This window comes from Natator depressus, chromosome 20, assembly GCF_965152275.1.
Source record: "Natator depressus isolate rNatDep1 chromosome 20, rNatDep2.hap1, whole genome shotgun sequence".
Lineage (NCBI taxonomy): Eukaryota > Metazoa > Chordata > Testudines > Cheloniidae > Natator > Natator depressus.
This window is the reverse complement of record NC_134253.1, coordinates 5224856-5249980: the sequence shown is the minus strand read 5'-3', so window position 1 is coordinate 5249980 and position 25125 is coordinate 5224856. Positions and strand designations below refer to the sequence as shown.

Genomic DNA, 25125 nt, shown 5'->3' with positions numbered 1-25125 from the left:
GGGTCAGAGCTGGCCCTGGGCTGCTCCATGGCTCCCCACGGTCTCCCTGAGACGTTGCCTTCACCCGGTGGCGTGTAACTGCATGTGGGCCATGGAGCTGGCTGCCACTGGGGCATCTGCCTCTGTGTTTTCAATCCGAACCGCTCAGGTACAGGATGGAAGATGCTTTCATCCCTCTCCCTCCCCCCCGGGATCGTTCCTGTGTTTGCAGCAGCTGGATAAAAGGACTGGTTGCTGTTCAAACACCGTGGTGGTGGTTAAAGCAGGGCCAGGCAATGTCAGGGAGTCAAAGCGTGGAGCAGGGCTTTGCATTCCCGTCAGGTGGCTGCCGCATGCCAGCAGGTGCAGCGAGCAGCAACCTGCCAGAGTGACTAATAACACTGATCCTTTGCCCTTTGATCTGAAAGCGCTCCGCGGACACTTGTTAATTAAGCTTCCGGGAGGCAGAGTGGGGGTTTGGTACATGAGGAAACTGAGGCACAGCGCGGGGAACTGACTGGCTTAAGATCACATGGCTAATTCCTGGAGTAACCGGGAAGAGAATCCAGGAGGCCTGACTCCCTTCCCCTGCTCTATCCACTAGACATCATTCCTCCCAGAGCTGGGGAGGGAACCCAGGAGCCCTGCCTCCCAATGTCTGCGCTCACTGAGCCAGGAGGGGAAAGGCCAGGGGAGTGTTCATGGTGGTTCTGATGGAGCTCAGGGCTCTGCCAACCAGCCTCATTGTCAGATGCAAAACCAGATCCAGGCAAAGGCTTAGGTCGGGCAAAGCCATGGGGGTAAAGCAGAGGCAGTGCGGCCTAATGGCTATCGCCTTAGACTGGGACTCAGGCTAGACCTGGGTTCTAGTCCCAGCTCTGCTGTGTGACCTTGAGTAAGTCACTTCCCTGTGCCTCGGTTTCCACAGCTATACAATGGGGATAATACACTGACCTCCTTTGTGAAACAGTTTAAAAGCTGTTTATTCTGCTGCTCTGGATGATCAAAGTGCCAGCCCTGGATTTGGCCCAAGCAACAGTGTGGATGGCCAAGAGGTGCCTGCTGCACCCCACCAGCTCCCATTACATGGAGGGGGGCAATCCTGTCCCATACACCCCATTATATTTCAACCTCTCTCCCTATACACAGGCTCAGCTCTGGGGCCCTTTCTGGTCCCTTCCCCTGGCACTGCAAGGGGCTCAGCGATGGCATGGGCACCCACACAGCACTCTCTCAATCGCACCTCCTCACCCTACAGAGTGAGAGCCGGCCCCTGCCCCCAAAGAGTTGACAGTCTAGACAGAGGGTGAAAACTGAGGCACAGAGACTTGACCAAGGTCAGTGGCAGAGCTGGGAATAGAATCCTAGTGCCCTAACTCCCCTGCTGTACTCTCCTCCTAGAGAGCAGGCGGCCAAGACCCGAGGTCTGTTTCTGTAACTGACCTAGCACTGCCAGGGGCTTTGTTTCCCCTTAGCGGGGAGTAAGGACTTTGGGATCTAGGAGCGGAGAAGAGCCCCTTGGTCGTGTCTAGTGCAGCCCTCCCAGCCAGTGCAGGGTGGGTCCCTACTACATCGCTTTGACCTAAAGCACCTGGGCTCCTGGCCCTTCCCCTGGAGGGACGACGTGCCTGTCAGATCCAGCTCCTGGCCCCAGTGCAATGGGGCTCCTAGCCTTTCCCCTGGGGGAGAGTCGCGCTCTGGCTGGATCGGTCCTCCTGCCACAATGTTTTTCCACTTTTCCTAATCCCACCCCCTGTAACGCATCCCTCTGGCCCTTGGCGTTCACCCACCTCCGCCTACCCAACACATCCAGCTCCCTCTCTCTCCCCTCATTGCATGTCCATCCCTTTGGCCCCAGGATCCAGGGCTGAATGCAACATTTCTCTCCCCCCTGCCCCCCCCATCAGCTTTCCTCCCCTCCTGCCCCTGCCCCTCCCCCACCCCCATCCCAGCGCTTCCTCCCCATCCATTGGGTGAGAGAGAAAAAGGGGCCCAGCTCCTGGCTTCTTATCAGATCTGGAGCCTGCTGGTAACTTTACAAGAGGCTGGGACAGGCTCCTGGCCCGCTGAGGCCACCAGCTATCGGGCCTGTCATTTCCTGGAGAGAATCACATTACAACCCTAACTTAATCCCTTCCTAATAGCTTCTGTACACAACACGCCAACCCTCCCAGGAGCCCTGGGGTGGGGGTGTTAGTTTGGGGAAGGGTTGGATTGAACCACCCCACCTGCGCCCCTAAATCCTCAACCCCGGAGGGAGAATGCTGGGCGCTCCACTCCCCTGGGGATGCATGTGGGATGGAGGGACACGCAGACGGAGGGACAGATCCGTGGAGCCTGTCACCCCATTCCCTGGCAACCTGACAGCCCCACCTGCAGACCCCGCGCCGGGAGCCAGGAAGGGCCCAGGCCCCGCGCATCCTGGGGCATAGCACTCAGAGGCAGCCACAGCTGCTGCGGCCCCAGGCTGTTTTACACGGGGCTGCCCGGGGAGGCGCCGACGGGCTCCCGTGATTCAATCTCCTTCCCCAGGCACCAGCTCAGGCTTGCAATCGTCTCTCTGCCAAAGCCACGTGGGCACCTGACGCACGGCGCTCCCCTTCCTCCCCCTCCACGCCCTGCTGCCATGGCCCCGCTGCCATGGCCCCGCTGCCAGCCTGTTCCTATAATGCTGGGTCATTTCCTCTCCGTGCAGGAGGTGCCCCTCCACCACCCGCCCAGTAGCCAATCAGAGAGGGGCCGGGGGGTGGCGTCACCCCAGGGCAGGGTCCCTCGCTAGCCAATTGCATCCTGCCCGCTGCCACATGCCCGCGTCAGAGCGGGCACCAGCAGGAGGGTGTAGGCAGGGGAACCAAGCCACCGGCAGGAAACGTTCAGCACAGAAGAGGCAGCTGCCGAGCTAACTGGGGCTGAGCTCTGCAGCCGACGCAGGCCCCAGCTGGGCAGGGTGGGCTGGAGGGGGCAGGACTGCAGGTGCTGTGCCCAGCCGGCCTTGCCCTGTCTCTGCTCCCCCTTTGCTGCACCCCAGCTCAACCCGGCTCAGCTGCCTGGCATCCCCTCCTCCTTCAGCCCTGCACTGCTTTCCCATCCCAGCACCACCCTCCACAGCTCTGAACCCTCTAGGAGGAGCAGCCAGTGACTCACCCCATAGGATCCCCCCACTACTGAGCAGCCCCCGCCGCCCATGGCTTTTCCAGCCACCCCGCTTGCATGGCACCCGCCCTGCATCTCTCACCCCTTGCACCAACAGGCACTAGCCCCAGCATCCTCACCCCTTGATTCTCCAAAAAGCAAAATGCCCCCAGAGGCTTGGAGGAGCACACTGGAAGGGATCATGGCCCACTCTGCCCCACGGCTCCTGGGATGTGGGGCATTTGGTTCTCAGTTGTTGGGGGAATCCTTCGGGGGCCGTCCCGGAGGGTCAGATGGGAATTGGGGCTGCCCCAGGCCGGCCTGTTCAGGCCTTGGCCTCTCTGCCCGCCAGCGGGGCTGCTTAATGCCAGTCGCTATGATGGTGTTGGTAGCCAGGGGCCTTGCGTGTGCGGCTCTGGGCTGTGACTCCCCCTACAAAGCTCGTCTTCCACAGGACACCAACGCACCTTGCCTATCCCGCTCCTGGACTAGCTGGAGGCATGGCAGGCAGAAGGGCAGGGGCAGTCTCGCCCTCCAGCAAGGGAACATTTAGGGGCACACACCACTGGGGACCAGTTATCTTATCTGGGCTCATTTGTGGCCCCACAGCTCTACCTGGCAGCCAGGACACCCCATGCTCACAGGAGGCTGCAAAGCTCTTGACTGGTATCTGCCAGGACCATGCCAGGATCAGCGGCAATCCACGGCCCTATTGAACCCTTTAATACAAGGTCCCTGGGCAGCTTCCTGAGGGAGCTGTCATGGGGTCAGCTCTCCCGCAAGCCTGGTGCTGATGGCCCAGCCCACTTGCTCTTGCTGGGCCCAGCCAAGGTTCCTACTCCCAGTTCTCCCGTTGCCTGACCTGGGGCAGGAAGTTTGGTGGAGGCTGGGGGGGTTTTTTTTGTTTTTTGTTTTTTAAAGCCTAAATTGCTGAAATTGAGGAAATTCCTGCCCTCGCCTCGCACAGCTTCAAACGGGCCATTTATAACCGGCCGTAAAATGTTTGCAGCTGGGTCGCTATATAAGCCATTTGTCTCAGTAACTGCATTCCTGACACTTTACAAAGGGAGTAATCCACACACGGCCCCCCTCTCCCCCGCACACTGAGACACACACCACAGCCAAACACCCACACATGCCTGCAGCCTCAAGCAAAGACACACAGCCCAGCCCGGGGCAGGGCTCCCGGCTCACCCAGAACCGCACCTCCACCCCATGCCCAGACACACCCATGCAAACCAACACACACACACAAACAAATGCATGCTCCTCTGCTGTCTAGGAGACACACACTCACCCACATCCACGTCCCTGATCAATCACTACAGCAGCTCTTCCCTGCCCGGGAGGTGTCACAGGCTACCAGGCTGGGAAGCTTAGTAGCCACTGCTTTTGCCAGCCCAGCCCCAAATTCCCTCCTGCTCCCTTTGACAACAGCCGCTCTGGGGCCACCCTGGTGACCTCGCTCACTGTGGTTTCCAGGACATCTGGGTCAGCGGAACAGGAGGGTTGAAGAGAACTACCCCATAAGTTGCCCTCAAGAAGATTGCTGCCAAGGTGGGGGAGGGGATAGGGGCTGGATGGCAGGAAATCAAAATAGGACTCTTCCACCTAGGGTCTGGATAGGGGCCCTGGGGCCTGGTCACTCATCTCAGTGGGGCCACGCCGATGTAAGACCTGCACCCATGAGCCTTGTGTACCCTGCTGCCTGAGGGGTGAGGGTGGCCCCAGCTCCCCAGTGTGCACAGAGCAGGGGCCACCCCTCTAGTCAGCCTGATTCCCCCTGCTATGCCCCTTGTAGGGTGATTGGCAGCCAGGCAGAGTGGGATTTCTGGTCTGGCAGCACCCCAAGCCCCTCCTTCCCAGGTGGGGATGACAGCAGAGGAGCCAGCCCCAGGGTGGGGACAACCCGGTTGGCCTGGCTCCACTGGGGGAGATTAGCAGCTAGGCCCTGAGCCAGAGGAGTTGCCAGCCCAGAGATGAGGACAGACAGAGGTGTGGCCTCACTCAGGAAGGGGAGGGGCGAGCAAAGAGCAGTTCGGTTGGGTGGGCCAGTCCAGCCCAACCCACAGTCCAGGTGCTGCTTCTCCGAACTACCTGGGGGTTGGCTGGGGCAGGGAGAGGGGGGATTCTGACATTGGGTTGCCAGCCGGAACCCAGGGGCAGAGAGGTCGCTGGGGTAGAAGGAGGGGTGTTAACGCAAGGGGGGGGGCACTCATTCCAGGCAAATGAGGAGAACATTGTAGGTGTCACACGCAGCCAGTGCCAAGGAGCGACTCATTACACCCAGGATGCGGAGACCTGGGTTCTATTCCCAGCTCTGCCACTGACCCGGGGCAAGTCCCTTCGCCTCAGTTTCCCTTCGTCTATGCAGATGTCAATGAGCTCTTTGGGGCAGGGACTGGCTCTGCTGCAGAACCCGGCACAAAGGATCCCTGATTTCAGCCGAGGGGTCTAGCTGCTACTATTCTAAACAACCACAGGAACAATGCATGTTCCACCAGACCCTGATCCCTGGACCCCGATCCCTGATTCCCACCGTGGAGATAGCAGATGGCTGAGGTAACAAGAAGAGAACTGGCTCTCTCGGCTGGGTGGGCACTGGGTGAGCACTCAGCCCTGGTTGTTCTCTGGGGCACTCTGCACCAGGTCTGGACAGAACCATTCAGGCACATCTGTATGCAGCTGTCCTGCTGTCGCCCAGCATGGCTCCTGGGAGCAGGGACTGCTGGGTCATTTCCCACCCTCCTGCCATAGAGTGGGGAGGAGACCCCAAGCTGGGAGCAGGTTAATCAGCATCCCCACTACACCTGGGAGAGGTGGGGTCCTGCCCAAGCTAAAAACTCCAGCGGGGTGGGTACCGTAGGCTGGGAGCCAGGAGCAAATGAAGGAGAGAAAGGAAAAGCAGTCACCCTCCTCCCCCCAGGCACACACATGGGGGCCCCAATCCCCCCACAGTGTTTTGGGGTGTCTTTACCACCTGGCTCTGAATGCTAGACAGGTCCTGGCTTTGCATTGGATTCCTAGTCTAAAAAAACCCACCTGGATGGGAACTTTGCGGGGGTGGCGTGTTAGGGATTTGGCCAGGCCTCGACCTGCTTCCCAGGCCCAGGGTGCTAAGGAAGGGTTACGTGCCACATTTTGGAGCGGGGAGTTAGCGAGAGAGGGGCAGCCTTGGCAGGAAAAAGCTTGGCAGAGCGGGGTGGGGCTGGCTCTGAAATGAAACCATTGGAAAGGGGGGGGGGCTGAGATGGAACAGAGAAATGGTCAGATTTACTTGGGGGGGTGCCCCACACCATCCCTATGCCCATCTCTGCCCTGCTAGGTGCCCGGGGCTGCAGACGGGCGCTCGCCCTGCCCTACAACCGGCTGCTGAAAACAGCCTGTTCCTCAACTTGTAAACAGTAGTGGTGGCTGCCAAAGGCGGAGAGATTTGGCCGCCACTCAAAGGGAGCCTGTGGGCTGAGAGCAGCCCGGGGTCCTGGGGATGGAAGATTCCTCCCCCCCCCACGGCTCCATTTACTAGTTCCACTCCCCTTCCCTGCTCCTGGCCCTGCCGGGGGGGTTACAGGTGGGGTGCGAGACGCAATGCTGTGCCCCCTACACCTCCGGCCACAGGGCTCCTCTCCCAGCACTTCTCCAATCCCTCATCCTGTTTGCACGGCTCAGTGGATCGCCGCCAAATTTCCATATTTAAAAGAAAGAAACAAAAAATTCCCTGGCTCTGGCTAGTAAGGATGGAAGAAATGACCCCTCTTGCCCTGCTCCCCGCCCCCCCTCCGCACCTTCCTGAGCTCCCCGCCCCCCCATACACACACACACCCCCCACCCCCTGCTCGAGGTCCCCTGGGATTGGCTTCAAAGCGCACCCTCATCTGGTCCTCATTTTCCTGCCCTCCGGGGCTTTTCATCAACGCGCTGAAGACAAAGGGGGACTGGAAAGGGACACGCGCCCCCCCACCCCAGCCAAACAAGACAGGGCACCCCGGGGCTCCTGGAACCGAGCCACGTTGTCCCCCGCACTGCACCCCACCCCATCAGCAGGGTAAAGCGGAGAGAGGCCATGGATGGAGGATGACGGGGTGGGGGGGGAGACCCACGCCCCCCCAACCCCTCTCCAAAAACGCTTCTCACCAAACTTCCCCCCCCCCCTCCCGGCGTGAAGTTCTAAAGCAGGAAACGAGCGAAGCGAAGAGCCGGGGCTAGACCGCGGGCGCGAAGTGGGTTCTCTGCTCCCCCCCCCCGCCCACTCGCGTAACAACCCTCCCCCCCCGCGCACATGTATAAACCCCGCGCCCCATCCCCCGGGCAGCCCGGCCACACTGGCGCACGGAAGCGCTCAGCCACGGGCGTGCGCCCCTCCCCACGGAAACACCCACCCACGGCCCAGCCCCACGCGTGGCAACCCACCCACGGCACCACATCAGTCAGGCCGCGGCCCACCCCACCAACCCCTCCCTTCCCCAGGGAGGAACCGGGGTCCACCTACATTGCAGGCTGGCCGGCTGGGGCCAGCCGAAAGGATCCAGCGCCCCGAAGCAGGGGCTGATGCTCGCCTTGCGCAGCATGCAGGAGCCTTGGTTGGTGACATCGAAGAGCTGCCGCGGAGCGACGGCGAACGCCTCCATGCAGTCGTACATCGCGGCGGGGAGGGGGGTGATTTGGGGGTTGAGCGGGGGTGGGGGGAGGGAATCCCTGCTGCGCCCCCTCCCCCACAACACCACAGGGGGTGAGAGCCACACTTCGGCGGGGGGCGGAAGGGGGGGGGCGCCGGGTCAACTGGGACCTCCCCAAAAAAGCCCGGCCCTGGCTAATGGTGCTGCGCGGGACGCGCCTCGGGTGAGTCCCAGCGGCTAGTGCTGGGTACCTATTGGAAAAGCAAACGCCTTTGGCTGTGGGTGGGGCTTGGGACAGAGTGGGCGTGGCTAGCAAGAGGAGGGCACACCTACACACACACACACGGGCTTTCGGACACACACACGTGCACAAGCTGCCCCCAGGCCCCCCACACACACACAGTCTCTCTCTCACACACACATACACAGTCACACATTCTTGCCGTTGCACGCAGAGAAGGTCTCACACACAAAATGTCACACATGCACACCATAGGGACACAGCCACACAGTCTCTCACCTAGTTCCAGCCTTGCACACAAGGTCTTAAAAGCACACATACAGTCAGTCTCACACACACAGTTACACACTCAGTCTGACACACAAAGTGTTTCGCAGTCTCATACATAGTGTCAGTGTCACACGCAGCCTCAGTTTGTCATACGCAGTTTTGGTGTCAGTGTCACGCGTGCACACAGCCTCATATGCACACAGTCTCTGTGTCATATGCACACACAGTCTCGCAGTCTCACATGTGCAGTGTCTCCGTGTCACACGCAGTGTCACAGCGTGACATGCAAACAGTCTCAGTGTCACGCAGTCTCAGATGTGCAGTCTCACCCAGTGTCACGCTGTCTCACAATCTCACACACACAGTCTCTGGACCATGCACACACAGTCTCACATGCACACACCATCTCTTTCACACTGTCACGCCCACAGCTGCACACTCTCACAGTTGCATCCGATGAAGTGAGCTGTAGCTCACGAAAGCTTATGCTCAAATAAATTGGTTAGTCTCTAAGGTGCCACAAGTCCTCCTTTTCTTTTTGCGAATACAGACTAACATGGCTGTGACTCTGAAACACTCTCACAGTGTCACACCAAGTCTCACAGTCTTGCTCACCCTGTCATGCTCACACAGTCTCACATACACCCGGACACCCACCCACAGGCAGTGGTTTTGTTTCCATACACACCCTCCCCACTGCTCGTGGGCAACAGGGGCTGTGGGTGGCAAAGCCTTGACACCCGGGATGCATTTACACAGCCCCTTGTGCCAACCGGCTCCCCCACACAAGCTGCCCGCACAACCCCATCTCACCCCCACCCTCGGGTAGGGCGCAGTGATACATTCCTGTGGCTTGAAAGTCTCCATTTCCTTTCAATCTCAGATGCCTCTCAGTAAAAATAAGACCCGCCTTCACCCAGCTCCCCCCCACCCTCACCCGCTTCTGCTGCCTGGGCTGGCCCGGCCTCCCCCCTCCCTGGTCTTCCCTTCCCCCCCTCTCCTGCCTGGGCTGGCCCGGCCTCCCCCATCCCTGGTCTTCCCTTCCCCCCCCCGCCTGGGCTGGCCCGGCCTCCCCCCTCCCTGGCCTTCCCTTCCCCGCCCCCCTCCTGCCTGGGCGGCCCGGCCTCCCCCCTCCCTGGCCTTCCCTTCCCCCCCCTCTGCTGCCTGGGCTGGCCCGGCCTCCCCCCTCCCTGGTCTTCCCTTCCCCCACCCCGCTGCCTGGGCCTTCCCCCCGCCCCCCCAGCCTCCCCTCTCCACAGCCTAAGCAAGGCCAAGCCAAGCAGAGCCATCCTCCCCTTCCAGCCCCTCCCTCTGCTGCCTGGCCTGGCCTGGCCTGGCCTGGCCTCCCCCCTGCCTGGCCTTCCCTTCCCCTCCCCCCTGCCTGGGCTGGCCCAGCCTCCCCCCTCCCTAGCCTTCCCTTCCCCAGCCCAGCTGCCTGGGCTGGCCTGGCCTCCCCCCTCCCTGGCCTTCCCTTCCCCCCCCTGCTGCCTGGGCTGGCCCAGCCTCCCCCCTCCCTGGCCTTCCCCCCCCCCCCCGCTGTCTGGGCCTTCCCTCCCTCCCCCCAGCCTACCCTCTCCACAGCCTAAGCAAGGCCAAGCCCAGCGGAGCCATCCTCCCCTCCCAGTCCCTCCCTCTGCTGCCTGGCCTGGCCTGGCCTGGCCTGGCCTCCCCGCTCCCTGGCCTTCCCTTAACCCCCCCCCCCCCGCCCGCCCTCTGCTGCCTGGGCTGGCCCAGCCTGCCCCTAGAGCAGCCTCTCCCCTCTGTTACCTGGGCTGTCCCGGCCTCCCCCCCACACCTCCCCTATCCACTGGCTGGGCTGACCTGGCTCCTCCTATTCCGCTCTAACCTGGGTCTCACCAGCCTTCCCTACTCTACTCCCTGGACCACCCCAGGTCCCCCCAGGCTTCTCCCTCCACTACCTGGGCTGGCCTCCTCCCCTGGCCTCCCCCCTCCCTGGCTGGGCTGGCCTCCCTCCTCAGCCTCCCCCCCCCCCCCCACTGGCTGGGCTGGCTTCCCCCCTCAGCCTCCCCCACACTGCTTGGGCTGGCCTCCTCCCCTGGCCTCCCCCTCACAGACTGGGCTGCCCTCCACACATCTCCCCTCACACTGGCTAGGCTGGCCTGCTCCCCCAGCCCCCTCTCCACTGGCTGGCCTGAACCCCTCCTGCCTCCTCCCCACTGGCTGGGCTTCATTCTCCGCCCCCCCCCTGCCGCCCACTGGCTAGGCCTGCTTTCCCCCCCCAGTTTTCCCCCTCCTTGGCTGGACTGGCCTCTCCCCCAGTCTTCCCCCTCCCTGGCTGGGCTACCCTCTCCAGAGCCCCCTCTCCACTGGCTGGGCTCCCCTCCCCCCCCCCGCCTCCTCCCCAGTGGCTGGGCTGGCCCCTCCCCCAGCCTTCCCCCTCCCTGGCTGGGCTGGCTTCCCCCCCTCACCAGCTTCCCCCTTCGCTGGCTGGGCCAGCCTGGCTCCCCGCTCGCTCGCTGGCTGGGCCAGCCTGCTGCCCCCCCCCCAGCAGCTCCCCTCCCTTTCCTTCCAGCGCAGAGGCAGAGCAGCGAGCTTTGCTTGAACTCTCGGAGAACCCCCTTTGGGTACAGTAACCTTCAACTGACCCAGCTCCATGTCAACCCTTCCCTTCCCTGCCTGCAGCGTGCGGCACAGATCCGATGAGGCGCCGCCAGGACACAGCGGGCTCCCGCCTGCTCCTACCGAGCCCCCCCCACCCCGCCCCCTAGGCCCCTGCCACTGTTGCCCCCCACCCCGACCCAGGACAGGGGTGACCTTCCCACCCAGCACACCCTTGCCCCAGCCACGTCTCCCGTCTGGAGGGGCCAGTTCGGGATGCGGGGCTTGGGGGTTCCCTGCAACGGGGCATCTGGAGCTGGGGTTTTAGCTCCAGTTTCGTAGCTTGAGGCCCTGGGTCCCCGGGGGGGAGGGGGGGGGGTTATGTTGGCGGAGCTGGTTTGAAACACGGTTTTCAGCCAAGACCTAGTCAAGGCTGTGGGGGTTTCAACATGAAATGACTGGGCCCTAATGCCCCTGCTGCCTCCTACAAAGAGGGAAAAGGGGGATTCACAGCGGTTGTGGGGGGCCGCGGCCCCGAGCCTCTGGAGGGGCAGCCACGTGGCTCCACAGGCAGCTTCAGCAATTTATAATTGCCTGGAAAAAATAAACCGTCAGCGAGAGCGAGAGACAGACCCGCCCTGGGAGCTGGCCACTGAGCCAGGAGCAGGGGCCAGAGCCCAGTGCCTCCTGCCAGGGGGTGAGCATGTGTGTGCAGGGGGCCAAGGGGGGCAGATCTGCTCTACACACCCTGCAGATCTCCTAGAGCAGAAACTCCTGGGAGATTTGGGATCAGGCATCCCCTCCAAAACTGCCCCCAGCAGAGCACCAATTCCCCTCCCCCCAGATCTCCTGGGGGGAACCCCCTGGACCCCCCACATCAGATCACCCATGGCAGAGCACCCACAACTCCAGTTGGAAGCAGGGCAAGTCTGAATGGAGGGGCAGTATTCCCTTCCCCCCCCCCCAGCCTTAAATCCTCAATGCACCCTGAACTGGCAAATGATGTATAAAGTGACGCACACATTGCGGCTGGAGAGAGGTAGTGTGTGTGTGTGTGTGTGTGTGTGTGTGTGTGTGTGTGTGTGTGTGTGTGTGTGTGTGTGTGTGTGTAAGGGGGGGCTATAGGCACACACACACTGACCTGTGCCGTGGCGGACCCCTGGGTGGGGCATGCCACGTCGCAGCTGACGTGCTGCAGGGCCCGAAAGGGTTTTTCTTTCCTCCTTCCCTTTCAAATGCATTTGCTGAAATCCAAAAGGTCCCAATTAGCCTGACCCGCCTGCCCGGTAATTAAAACCAGAAGCCGCTCGGCACAAACCCCGGCTCTGTGGAAGGCCTGAGCGTGGAGGCACGGGCTCCCGCTCCTCTCCCAGACTCACACAGACTCTATTAAGCCTTGCAGACATTCCCTCACTCCCTGGGCGCAGAACTCACCCGCTCAAACTCTTGAAGCAGCCCCACATCGAGGGGTCCTGTGCCAGCTAACATTGGCGGGGGGGAGGGGGCTGGAAGGAGCCCCTGGACTGGGATGGGCCCCTCCCAGCTCACCCCAGTGGGGGTTGATAGGAATGGAACGGAGCCAATACTTTGCAGGGAATCTAGCGAATTTTGCCCCACGGCTGTGTGGGCCGGTGGGTTTTTGTCGTTCACATTGCTTACTTGTGAGTGTCATGGGGCACGCTGGGGCGTGCGATTGCACGAGTCACTGTTGTGCCAGAGGCTCCAGCATCAGCAGGAAGGGAGTGAGCGGGAAGCATTTTGGTTTAATCATCCTAACACGTGCTCAGGGAGTTTTTTGGTACATTATTCACTGTATTCACACTTGTGTTGGTGGGCATATATGTGCGAGTTGCATGGAGCGTGTGCCAGTGCAGCACACGCATGTCGGTGCACGCTTATGGTATGTTGGTGAGGTGCGTGTGTCTGCATGTTCATGTTGGAGCATGTGTTCTTGAGTCAGTGATACCCGGGTGTGCATGCTTGTGTCACTGCACATGTGTTTGCATGTGGCTTCATCATATACAGGCTTCTGTCAGTGCAATGCATGTGTGTATGTCATGTCAGTGTGGCACATGGAGACATCTTGGAGTGATGTCTGTGCATCTGTATGGTGTATGCAGACATGTGCGATGTCTGCAGGCCTTTGTGTCCATCTGTCCATGCTTGTGTGGGTGTGATATGATCGTGTTAGCACCGTGCACACGTGTCTGCATGTGCGTTCTCGGTACAGTGTGGCACGCGTGTCGTACTGCTGTGTACTTCTGTCAGTGTCCGTGTGGGGGTGCTGCTGTCGCCATGGCTCTCCTGTGTGCTCACATCTGTTCAACACGTGTGTCATTGCCCTCATACTTACGTCACCCTGGTACGTGCTTGCCTTGGGCTGGCATGCATAGGCATGTGTGACGGGTGTGCCCATGTGCTGTGCATGTGTCTGGGCTGCAGAAGCATGTATGTTCCTCTCAGCATGGTGCGTGTGTGCAGTGTGTCACGCCTGCACATGTGTGGCATGGGCAAGTGCATGGGATGTCTGTTGCATGTGCTTGCGTGCAATATCTGTATGGTGTGCACACCCTTGTGGTGCGTGTGTGTGGCATGTGAAGCCATGTGTAATGTCTGTTTTGGGGGGGGGAGGGGTCGAGCTTGTGTTTCTGGGGCAGCAAAGACTCTAGCTCCCGCTCCCATTCAGGCCCCTACGGTTTCATGGCTCCGTTCCAGAGCCCCCAGGCCCACCACACCCCCGCCCGCTCACACCCCACCCTGACAGCCCCTGCATAAGGCCAGTGACAGCCCTCGACTCACCCCCAGCCTGCTCAGCCTCATCCCCCTCTGCTAGTCACTCCCCACCCAACCGCTGCCAATGAACTGGGACCCCCAACCTGGGTGCTTCTTGCCTGCTCCATGCAGAGCCCCCGACAGGAAGGGCCAGGGCTGCCTAGTAACAACCTTAGTGACTCTGAAAGATGGAGCCAAGCTGCGCTGGGGGGAGGGCAGAGGCCGACGAGAAGCCTTCCCCCCCCACCCCAGCTGCAGGCAGCACAGGGACCAGAACCCCCTCCCCCCAACCTGTGGCAATTAAAACTATTAGCCTTCTAATGTTTCACGAGAACCAGATGTGCCTGGGCCAGCCTGTGTGGGGGTGGGGCACGCGGCATGGGGCAGGCTAGCGAGATGCCAGCACCCAGGTCCTCTGCAGCCTTCTGCCCACCGGCCAGGAGTCCCCGAGAGCCGCCACTCAGCGGCACAAAGAGACGCAGTCCGGCCGGTGGCCAGGTGCCACGGAGAGACTGACTGGAACGCCCAGCTTCCAGTGCCCTCACCCCAGGCGGGCCACTGGGACCGGTGCATGCTGGGAGTTGTAGTCTCCCTGGGCCGCCCCCCTGAAAGAGGGCAGCTGTGGACTATGGTGTAGGACTCCTGTGGGGCCACCCCGGTGGGTTAAATGGGGCTGATTGCATCAGCAGGCAGCACCCTTGGCGTTAGGGTGTCACCTGCTCCCCCTGTCACCCGCACCTGAGGGAGCCACTGTCACTCACTCCCCCGTCACCCGCACTGAGGGGGGCAACATTTCCTGGGTCACAGGGTCACCTGCTCACCCCGTCACTCACACCAGGGGTGGGGAGGACACCTTCTGGGTCACGGTGTCACCTACCCCCCAGTCAGCCGGAGGGGGTGGGGTGGCAGCCTGGCTTTACCATGTCCCCGGGGGTACAGCGTCACCTTCCACCTCTACCCCCATGAGCTGGCTGAAGGGACGGGATGCCGCTGGGAGGGTGCAGGCCCCCAGCCCCTCGCCCGCCCACCCAGCCACTGGGGCTTCCTGTCTGAATAAAGCCCTGTTTGTTTTGCACAGAGACGCTCACACTTTCCTTCTTTCCTTGAGGCCTCCCCCTGTTTACCCCCCGCCACCACCACCGTTAAGCTGACCCATGCCAGAAAGGAATCCCTCATCTTGCCGGTGGCTGGCTCCCATGTGCCCAGCTGACCTAGGGCTAAACCTCTGCTCCCCCCACCCCAGGCCCCCGTGCCCATGTCGTTCCCTCTGTCTCAGGGGAAACTTTTCTGTTATTATGTCTGAAACCCGCACAGCCTCCCAGCTCCAGAAGAGATTGATCCCCAGGAGGAGCAGGCCCCTGCGGCACCAAGATGGGGAGGGTGGGCAACAGAAAGGACCCCCCCCCCAAAATGACCCGTGTTTAATGATATTATAAACACCCCGCCCACCTGGTACTTGCACAGCATGGACATGAACCTTTGTTCCATTAGCAATAGCACTCCTGCTGGGGGGTCCGTCGTCCCCCCCCCGGGCCAGCCCGCCTGCCCCACTCTCTGCAGTGCCCCTTGCTGGGAGAGGCTGGGCTGGGGTAGCCTGGAGCTCCCCGCAATGGCAGCCCTCCTGCCCTCTTCCCCTGCAGTGATGCATGTTTCTGAGAAGCAGAGTCACTCTGGCAGTGTTGTGCAACAGTGTGACTCATCTCTGCCCAGAGCCCAATCAGGGGCCAGGCCAGACCTGCCAGGCCTGTTCCTGGGGCTCGGTGCATCCTGCCCTCTGCCACCCAGGCCCCCTGGACCGCTCCAGGTGACACCCCCCGTGGCTGGCCGCGGTGGTTCCAGGAAGCAGCATATGCTGCAACCATCTGGGTTCCTAGCAAAGGGTGAGGCTGGCATTTCCACTTCCTGTTGTGGCACACTGACTACTTCCTGCGCTGGCCACATGGGCCGGTGCCAGACCCTTCCACCATCCAGCCCTGCGTGCCATGCCCCACCAGGGCACCAGTTGCTGGGAGTGACGCATTCACTGTCTGGGAAGAGGAACCCGACACACTGTCAGCAAACTGGGAACACAGTTGGGTCGTCCCTGGCCTCCCTCCATCTCCTCCCCACCAGGATGGACAGACGAACAATGCACAGTCATGTTCACGTTTATTCACAGCGGCACATGGACGGCGCTGGTGTCACTCCCGCACGTTCTCAGATGCAACTCACACTCAGCCCAACTGCGCCCTTCACACATCCATCACTCGATCGCTGGCTCATTGGTCGCTCGACTGCTATCGCACACACTCACAATCACAGCCGCATACCAACAGGCAGACAATCACACGTCAGTCTTTCTCATTCGTGCCCTGATTCATTCAGAGTCAAACCACCACTAGTGTCAAGAGACCCTCCAGTGGGTTCCTCATTGACCCTCAAATCCACAGCAAAGAATTTCCCTCTCCATCAGCCACCCCCAGGCATCTTTGGCAGATCACACCACCACCACCACCTCTCTCACACACACACACACACACACACCATATCTCACATACACACAAAGCCATCTCAGCATCATACTTTAGCCAGCCCTTTCCCAGCTCAGAATCCCAGCAGAGCTGCCTGCAGCCTACGTAGGGGTCTTTCACATAAGGCCCAAGCAATTCTGCACAGGCCAAGCAAACCCATAGGGGTACTGTCAGCCCAGCGCCCTGAGACCGACTGACCCTCTCAGCTCTCAGCCCACATGGGGGAAAACTGAAGCACGGGATGGGACTGGTCTCAGGCCACACAGTGAGTCAGCACCCGAGATTAGAACCTGGGGCTTCCCAGTTCCCTGTCCACTGCTCAGTCTGCTAGGCCACACTACCTGAGAGCAGAGGGCTGCCTATCTTTGGCTAAGATACCCCATCCCCACCCCCACTGTTAAACAGCTGCCAAGCTCTACCTCAGAGGTGGCTGCACTTCAGTGGAGCTCAACATCTGGGTTCACAATGACACAGGCTGTAGATCCACCTCCACCCCCACTCCCTCCTTCAGGGTGTGAAAGGGCCCCTGACTGGGAGGTCAGGAAGACATCACCCCTGCTATAGTGTGAGGGCAGAGGAGATGGGCTACTGGGCACACGGGCCATTGCTTCTGTTCTGGGCAGGACACCTGGCTGAATGGAGCCACGGGTCTGATCTGGGGGCTGTTTGGGCTCTCTTTCGTGCATGCCCCAGTGAGGGGATCTACATTATGGCGGTGAAGGAAAGGCTGGCCCAGGGGGGAGGCGAGGGGCCAGGCCCTCTCTGGAGCCAGGAACAGCCCCAAGGCTCCTTCCCACATTCCAGCCCCACTGATGCCATAAACACTGCAACATTCATGATCCATGTGGTGAGAACAGAGGGGGAGGGGCAGCACCAGCACCATGGGTGGGGCTGGGCAGCCCCCGGCGCCATGGGGGGGGGAGCTAGTAATAATGATGTCTCACATTCCTGAGGCCCCCACCCCGCTCCCCGCAGCACAGTGCCCCATACTGAGCCCCCACCCACAGCACAGCGCCCCTGCCCCCCTCCCAGCAGGGCAGCTACTGACCCCCATCCCACTCCCTACAGCACAGCACAGCGCCCCCTAGTGACTCCTCACCCAGCTCCCTGCAGCACAGTGCCCCCTAGTGAGCCTTATCCCACTCCCTGCAGCCCACAGCACCCCCAAGCTCAGCCAAGGCTGACTCTGAAGGAAGAGCACTCCCTACAGAGCCCCCCCTCTCTCCCTGCAGCACGGCGCCCCCTAGCACCACACTGAGGCATTGGGATCAGGCCTGACCACCCCACTGGTTCCAGGCGGAGGTCTCCCTCCCCACTCCTGAACACACCCGCCACTGCTTAGTTTCACAGCTGACAGGCTCGCAGATGGTCCAGGACCAGAGGCTGCTTGAAATGGTCACAGCACCCCTAGGGACACAACCACCCCCTTGGGCCTTGCGCTGGGGCTGCAGGGATCAGTTAGCAACCCAGCCGTCCCCCATCTTGTTAAAGGAGAGGGCGCCCATCAACGCCTGGACAGCTGCGCATCAGTGGGTGGGGAGGGCAGTTAGCTCCCCCTGACCCCTCCCAGGCAGCTGGGAGCGCAGCCCTTCGATAGGGGCCATAATTGTGTCTGATGGATGCTGGGCTCACCGGTTTAGTCTGGAAAGGGGGAACAGACCCGGCCTACAGGGGTGCGGGATACACAAGCTGAGCAGCAGAGGCAGGAAATTGGAGGAAGGGGCATTTGGCAGGGGGGATTCAACTCCTGCTGTGGATCCAGGATCAGGATGGGGGGGCAGGGCCCCCCCCCCAATTTTGGATTCATGGATTCATCCTCTGTTTGCTCCCTGGGTGCGTTCCCCACTCTGAGCTTCAATCTGGGACCCTGCAACGGTGGATGGGGAGGGGACGTCAGCTGAGCGGTGCTAGGGGAGAGGGTGGCTGGGGGAAGCAGTAGGAGAGGGTCGGTTATTTGTGGATGGGGGGCAGGGGACCTAGGGGTTTCAGAGCTGCGGGGGGTTGGGGCAGTGCTAACTTGCAGGCCAGCAGGGTGATTCCCCTTCCTAGAACCACCTGTGGGGGAGGGAATTCCCACAGAGCAGCTCAGCCATGCTGAGCACCCTAACAGACAGGGATTTATTCTTCCTGAAAAGCAGAGCAAGGCAGGTCTAGTGATTAGAGCAGGGTACTGGGAGCTAGAGCTCCTGGGATCTATTTTATCCCCTGCAGCTTTGTAAAGTAATATCATGAGAGGCAGAGCATTGCTGAGGGGAAGCTCACAGCGCTGGCATTCCAGCTGGGCACTGCTAAAGGGAAGCTTACAGCATTGATGTCCTGGCTGGGCACTGCTGCGGGGAAGCTCACAGCATTGACGTCCCGGCTGGGCACTGCTGCGGGGAAGCTCACAGCACTGGAGTCCCGGCTGGGAACCGGCAAGGCACGGCTACAATGCAGACAGAGGGAGGTCTGCATCGGCAGCCCCCACCCCTTGTTTCTTTAACACCAGTAGCCAGCACAAGCGGAGGATCCTGTGGGCAGAGGAGGAAGAGCAGCAGCATTAAGCCGGGAGGAGATGGAGATAAGGGGCGCTCAGCGCTCCAGAGCTGGGGGAGTCACTCCCTCTCTCCCAGCCGCCAGCACCAGGCCCCTCTCCCAGGGGCATTTGGGTTCGCTCGGGTGGGGAGGAGAGACGCATGCTGGTTCTGCTCTAACCAGAGGGGGAGGGCACAGACCAGTGCAAGGGGGCAGCAAGTGGGAAGCCTAAGGCAGTGCTGTCTAGTGGCTAGAGCATTGGGCTGGGAGTCAGGACACCTGGGTCCTATCCCTGACTCCTGCCACAGAGCATGGGTAAATCACTGCCCTGCCATGTGCCTCAGTTTCCCTTCCCACTCTTGGTCTGTTTCGACTGTGAGCTCTTGGACGCAGGGGCTGTCTCTCACCCCAGTGTGACGGGGTCCTGATCTCAGCCAGGACCTCTGGGTGCTGCTCCTAAGGGCCCTTCCCTGGGCACCATCCCTGCAGGAGCTCTCAGCAGCCCTGAGAAGCAGGAGCTGCCACTGGCAACCTCTGCTGGCCCTTGGGGGGGCTGCATCGCCCAGCCCCTCCTGCCAGTGCTGCGATATCAGGTTCATTGTGTCCAGCAGCAATGTCTGTGCCCCTGGGGAGAGCTGTGAGAGCCCGGCGGAGAGGGCAAGGGGGTTAGAACAGGAGACCCAGCACCCAGGACTCCTGGGTTCCATCTCCAGCTCTAGGAGGGGAGTGGAGTCTAGTGGCTAGAGAAACCAGGATTGGTTGTCAGGACTCCTGGGTTCTATCCCTACTCTGGGAAGGGAGTGGGGGGTCTAATGGGTACAGCAGGGCGGGGTCGGGGACCCAGGACTCCTGGGTTTTTTTGCCAGTCTTATCACTGGCAGAGTGTGTCCCTGTCCCCCATCTGCAAAGCTGGGATATCCCTCTCCCCCTCCCGCGGAGGGCCGCAGGGCTGAATTAGTTCATGTCCATATGGTGCTTGGAGATCCACGACTGGTGGCACTGGGGCTCTCTGGCTCTCCTAAAAGCGATCAGAGATGAGGGGAGGGGAGCCAAAAGCTGCCAGGGGGCCTGGGGCTGGTGTTTCTGGGGGCACCTCTACTCCAGCCACTACGGCATAAATGGGCCTGAAAGACGCTGAAAGTTAACACTAAAGAAAACAAACCACAGGGTATAGGCGGCCGCCAGCTACATCCCCCACCCCCCCTCCCCCACCCCGGCTGGCCTCCCCCCTTGTACCCCTGGCGGGGTTCACTGAGAGGCCAGTATGCTTGGGGCTGGGATACCGCTGGCTCCCCCTGGAGACCCATGGGCTCACTGCGCTCAGGACGGGACAGCCCCACATTTGGGGCTCACCCCCCTGGTCCCTCTGCCCAGCTCCCGGGGATGCTGCAGATCAGGGAACCCCAAGTCACACCAAACTGGGTAATCACCCTGAACCCCGCCCCTGCCCCCCAGAGCAGCCAAGTCTCAGCCCTTCCCAGTATCCCAGCCTGGGTGTCCACTGTGCTACAGAAGCTGTGGGAGTCACTTTCTGCTCGCCTCAGGTCAAGGGATTTGGGGTGGGGGGAGTTCCGCTTCCCTGGATATCCCGCTCCCCACCCCCAGAAGGACGATCCCAAACCCTGGAGATGGGGAGCCCCACTGGCAGGTTATGGCACAGCTAGGCAGGCTGAGCCTGGGACTGGAAGCCAGGTCGCCTGGTTTCTATTTCTACCTCACCGCGTCCCACTCATTACATGCCTCAGTTTCTCCATTTGCATAACGGGGGCAGGGAGAGGAGTTTTACCACTTCTCTGGGCTGCCGGGGGCTCCCGATGCCACAGAGCGGCGGAAGGCAGCTGCTTCTGGGATGTGGAGAGCCACCCCCGAGGGTGAAGTGCCAAAGTAAAGATGTATCCACCACTGCTCCCGCACCATGCAATGCACTAAGTCTGCCTGCCTAGCTGATCAAAGGAGGCCAGGCCACTGAGCTGGGACCATCCATGTGGCCTTGCAGCTCCACCTACCCGGGGGCAGGGGATATGCCCATTTATACTCCAGGAAGCTCACAGCGCTGGAGTCCCAGCTGGGCACTGCTGTGCGGGAGCTCACAGCGCCGGGATTGGGGGATGCCCATTTGCAGTCTGGGATCTCACTGAACAGGACACAGGAGCTGGGGCCAGGACATGGAAGACTGGGCTTGGGGGGCATGACAAGGGAGCCCCAGGGCTCTGGGGGGTCCAGAGCGGGGGTGGAGGCTGGGGAAGCTCAAGGTGAATCTGGTGCTGGGTCAATCGCCATGGAGGCTCGTAGCTACAAGATGCACAGGCCGGGCAGGGCAAGGCACCACCTGCACTGCCCCCGAGAGGCACCAGGAGAACGCCTTCAGTCCCAGCTTTGTGCGCTAGACACCTGCCTCTGCGAGCTCACCTGGGACCCCTGAGCTCTCACCAGGCCGGCGCAGGGGATGGATCTGGGTCCCATTAGCAACCCCAGCAGCTGGAGGGCAATGCCCTCACAGCCCCCTGCCCATATCAGAGCGCTGCCCGTCTCACCAGGCAGTATCAGAAGTGAGGAAGCAACCCAGGAGTCCTGACGCCCGTCTCCTGCCCTGCTCCAACAGACTAGACCCTGCTCCCCCACCAGACTCAGGGATAGAACCCAGGAGTCCTGGCTCCCACCCCTGGCTCTAACTGCTAGACCCCACTCCCCTCCCAGAGCCAAGAAGAGAACCCAGGAGTCCTGACTCCCAGCCCCACCCACCCACCCCCGCTCTAAGCCACTCATCCCCTTTGCACATCCCGCCCTCCCACATTAGGCATCCAGCCCCTAATCCCAGCGCCCACCAGATCCGCTCTGCAAAGCCAGCGACGCCCCTGGCAGGGAGCAGCAAGAGGGTTGCTGTACCAGGGCTTGCCCTGCCACTCTCCAGCAGCTAAACCCCAGGTGCGGCCCAGTGCAATGGGCTCGGGCAGCCCTGGGGCCCAGCGAGTGCTGGGATGGGCTAGTGAAGTCCGAGAGCCCCCGCAGAAGGGAGAAAGCAAGCCAGGGAGGAATCCTGACCCCAGCCCGCTTTGCGATGGAGAGCCGAAGGACTGGGTGGGAAAAGCCGCCTGCCCGCTGCCTGCAAGGGGCTGGCGAGGGGAGCACACAGAGCCCTTTTCACTGCAGCGCCATGCGGGCCCCGCTCGGCAGCTCTCATCTGGAGCCAGATGAAATAGTTCTTTCCAGGGGCGCTGCCAGCACCCGTCCATCAGGCACTGATTAAAGCCGTCACCCTCCGTCAGCCGAGCGAGAGCCGGGCCCGCGGAAAAGCCAGCATGAGCAGAACAGAGGCCACCTTGCTGCCCGCGTGGAGTTTGACAAAGGGAGCTGGGGGAGACAAGGGGGCTGGGCCGGGGGCAGCCCGGGGGGCAGATTCCTGCCCACACCTGTGCCAAAAGTGTACCCCTTTCCTGTTTCCTGAAAAATGAGGAGACAGTTCCATGGTCACAAACTCCACCCGGCCTGAAAACTCCCCCCAAGCTGCAGCCAGACCTGCTGAGCCCCACATTCCCACTCCTGCTCTGCCCCATGGGCCCCTCACTCAACCCCAGGCTCCTGCCCCCCATCACAAATGGCAGCTTGACCTCACAGCACCACTCCAGACCTCGGGGGCTCTTGGACCCCTGCACTGAGCAGCAGGGGGCACTGTGCCCGTCAGCTAACGCCCTGGCATAGGCAGAGCAAGGGTTCGCCCACACCCGCCCTCCCCACACGGTGGGAGATCACAGCAGGCACGGTCTTGCCAAGCTGCTCCGTCCCCCGAGATGCCAACTTTCCTGCCCCTCCTACGCAATGTACTTGCCGCTCCGCCGGGCCCCAGGGCAAGCACCACCTGCAGCTGCCTGGGATTCCACTGTCAAAAAGCCCAGCCAGGCTCCCACGCCCACACGGGCACGCCCCTGGGCTCCCCGTACCGCGGCCCACATTGCACAGGCTGCTGGCCAGGTCACGCCAAGCAGGGCGCTCACCGGGTCTGGCCCAGGGCTGGGCAGCCCTCCAGGGAGCAGCCCTAAGGTCTAGTGCCCAGGGCGGGATGGGTCATGCTACCCACCCCACGCTGCCTTCAGATCCAGCCCCAGTGAAAGGAACAACGTTGGAGCCCCTCTAGCGGGCTGGGAGGTGGTGTGGGGAGGAGGGGCTGAAGGTTGGGATTGAGAGGCATCACTGGAGCTGGGGGTGGCCACAGGGGGCATGACTCCTCCGTCAGGAGCCCCCCATGCAGGGGAGGACCCTGACGCCCACAGGGATAAGCCCAGTCCCCCATGTGGCGCAGACACGTGCAGCCCGTGACTGACAGCTGGGGCGGCGTGGGGACGCGGCTCCTGCATGTTGGGATCCGCACACGGGAGACCAGGCCGGGTTCCAGGCCTGTCCCAGCAGGCAGGAGAGGGCTGAGCCCCACGGAGCCCTGAAGCCCTGGCGCTGAGCCACCAGCCCAGCCAAAACGCTCACCGGGGACAGGGTGGGGGGCCTGACCCACCCCTGGCACTATAGGGCAGCAGGGGCTGCTGGGAGACATCCCCGTTGAAAGCCACCCCCACCAGAGGCAGGACTGTGAGCTCCCAGGGCACCATGGAAGACCAGAGACAGCGTCCCCCCTGTCCCCATTCGACCATCAGGACATCCCATCAAAGTATCGCCCATCACATCAGGTCATTGCAATGGGTCACCATGCCATCCCCGAAAAGTCCCAGCACCAACTCCCCACTGACCCTGCCACGGCCCGATGGCAAACCCAAACGTGGCCTAGCACCAACCCCACTACATCCGGGCGATGACCCCATCAGGCAATGACCCCATCACATCCCAGGGCCAAACCTAAAAATATCCCAGCATCACACCCGGCACACCCTGATGCCAGCCACGCCATGTGCAGGCACCAATCCTGCCACTTCCCAGCACCGACCCTGCCATGGCCTGGCGCTGACTCGGCCACATCCTGGCAGCAGCCCAGCCATCTACAGGCACCAATCCTGCCATGCCCCGATGACAAACCCAAAATTGTCCTACCACGCCCTGGCACCCACCCCACCATGCCCCTGCGGCACATCCCTCCCGCAGCACCCAGCACAATGGGGCTCTGATCTGGGATGGGAACTCCAGCTGCTACCCGAATAAAGAGAATGTAGCCCACCATTAGCCTCTATGCATCCAGGGCCAGCCCCACTGCACCCCGCCATTAACCCCTTCACATCCGGAGCCTGCCCCACTGCACCCCGCCTTTAACCCCTTATCATCCAGAGCCAGCCCCGCTGCACCTCACCATTGACCTCTTCACATCCAACACCCGCCCCACTGCATCCTGCCATTAACCCCTTCACATCCAGAGCCAGCCCCACTGCACCCAGCCATTAGCCCCTTCACATCCAGAGCCTGCCCCACTGCACCCTGCCATTAGCCCCTTCACATCCAGAGCCTGCCCCACTGCACCCTGCCATTAACCCCTTCACATCCAGAGCCAGCCCCACTGCACCCCGCCATTAACCCCTTCACATCCAGAGCCAGCCCCACTGCACCTCGCCATTAACCCCTTCACATCCGGAGCTAGCCCCACTCACTCCAGCGTGGCACCACCAGTCCCAGCATCAATCCCATCTCAGCCTCGATCCCATGCCAACCCACCCTCAACTCACTGCATGCTATCGCCAGCCCTGCCACGATGCAACATCACAGCCTCAAGCTTCTTGTGATTCCCCTAAACAATGATGAACCCCCCCTCCCTCAACACGGGCACCCCCAGCCCCGCCGAGCCCCTGGTACTTACACAGAGACGCCATCTCCTTGGGCAGGTCGGTGGGGAAGCCCCGGAAGTAGCCTGCACTGGTGAGCACCTCAAAAGGGGGTGAGCCCCGGATGCTGCTTGAGAAGGCGAAGGGGTAAACGGTGGGGGGGAACCCGTTCATGTGGCCCAGCGGGGTTCCGCTGGGGCAGACCCTCTCCTTGTTCGCTGCCATGGTGGGGGAGGGCCAGCAGGGGGTCGTCCGTCTGCTATGGAGCAATGCCCGGCACCGATCTGTTTTCAGCACCGGCCGAGGATCCTGGTGGCATCAGTCGCCCCCCACAGCGAGCACGCCATGGCCCCCAGGCATCTCCCTTGAAAGACACAGCAGGCAGTGGAGTTGGGGTGTCCTCCACCAGGATTGACCCCCCACCCCGACACACCGCCGGCGTTCCTTCCTCCTGCCTTCGGAGAATCAGGGGCGTCCGCTGGGCCTTCCCGGCTGCGGGAGAAGAAGGACAGAATGAGATGGTGCTGGTGAAACTGCCGACCAGCCCCTCCCTGCCCGGTGGCGGAGCTCAGTACCATGCTGCCGCTTGGCACAGATGCCAGGGCAGGGCGAGCGAGAGCTGATGAGCCAGCCAGGGGTCTCGGCCCCCTGCAGCCTGGCTGCACTGCACGGGCACTGCCTGCACCCAGACTCCCAAAGCCCTGCCCCCGCAGGCACCCCTGCGATGGGGGAGAGGGTGGGCAGGAAACTGGGGGGCAGGGGGCAGGGCCTGGCCCGGA

General features: G+C 61.7%; 1 protein-coding gene across 2 annotated transcripts in view; it reads right to left on the bottom strand.

Annotated features, from left to right (window-relative positions):
- RARG (retinoic acid receptor gamma) overlaps positions 1-24571 on the bottom strand; it is a 44268-nt gene extending 19697 nt beyond the window's left edge. The window contains exon 1 of one of the 2 annotated variants that reach the window (XM_074935328.1): positions 24382-24571. In XM_074935328.1, the coding sequence (XP_074791429.1) occupies positions 24382-24571 (190 nt within the window). Of the gene's footprint in view, positions 1-7600; positions 7752-24381 lie in introns of those variants that run through there. The other variant, XM_074935329.1, reaches the window with a different exon arrangement.
- Positions 24572-25125: the final 554 nt, after the last annotated feature.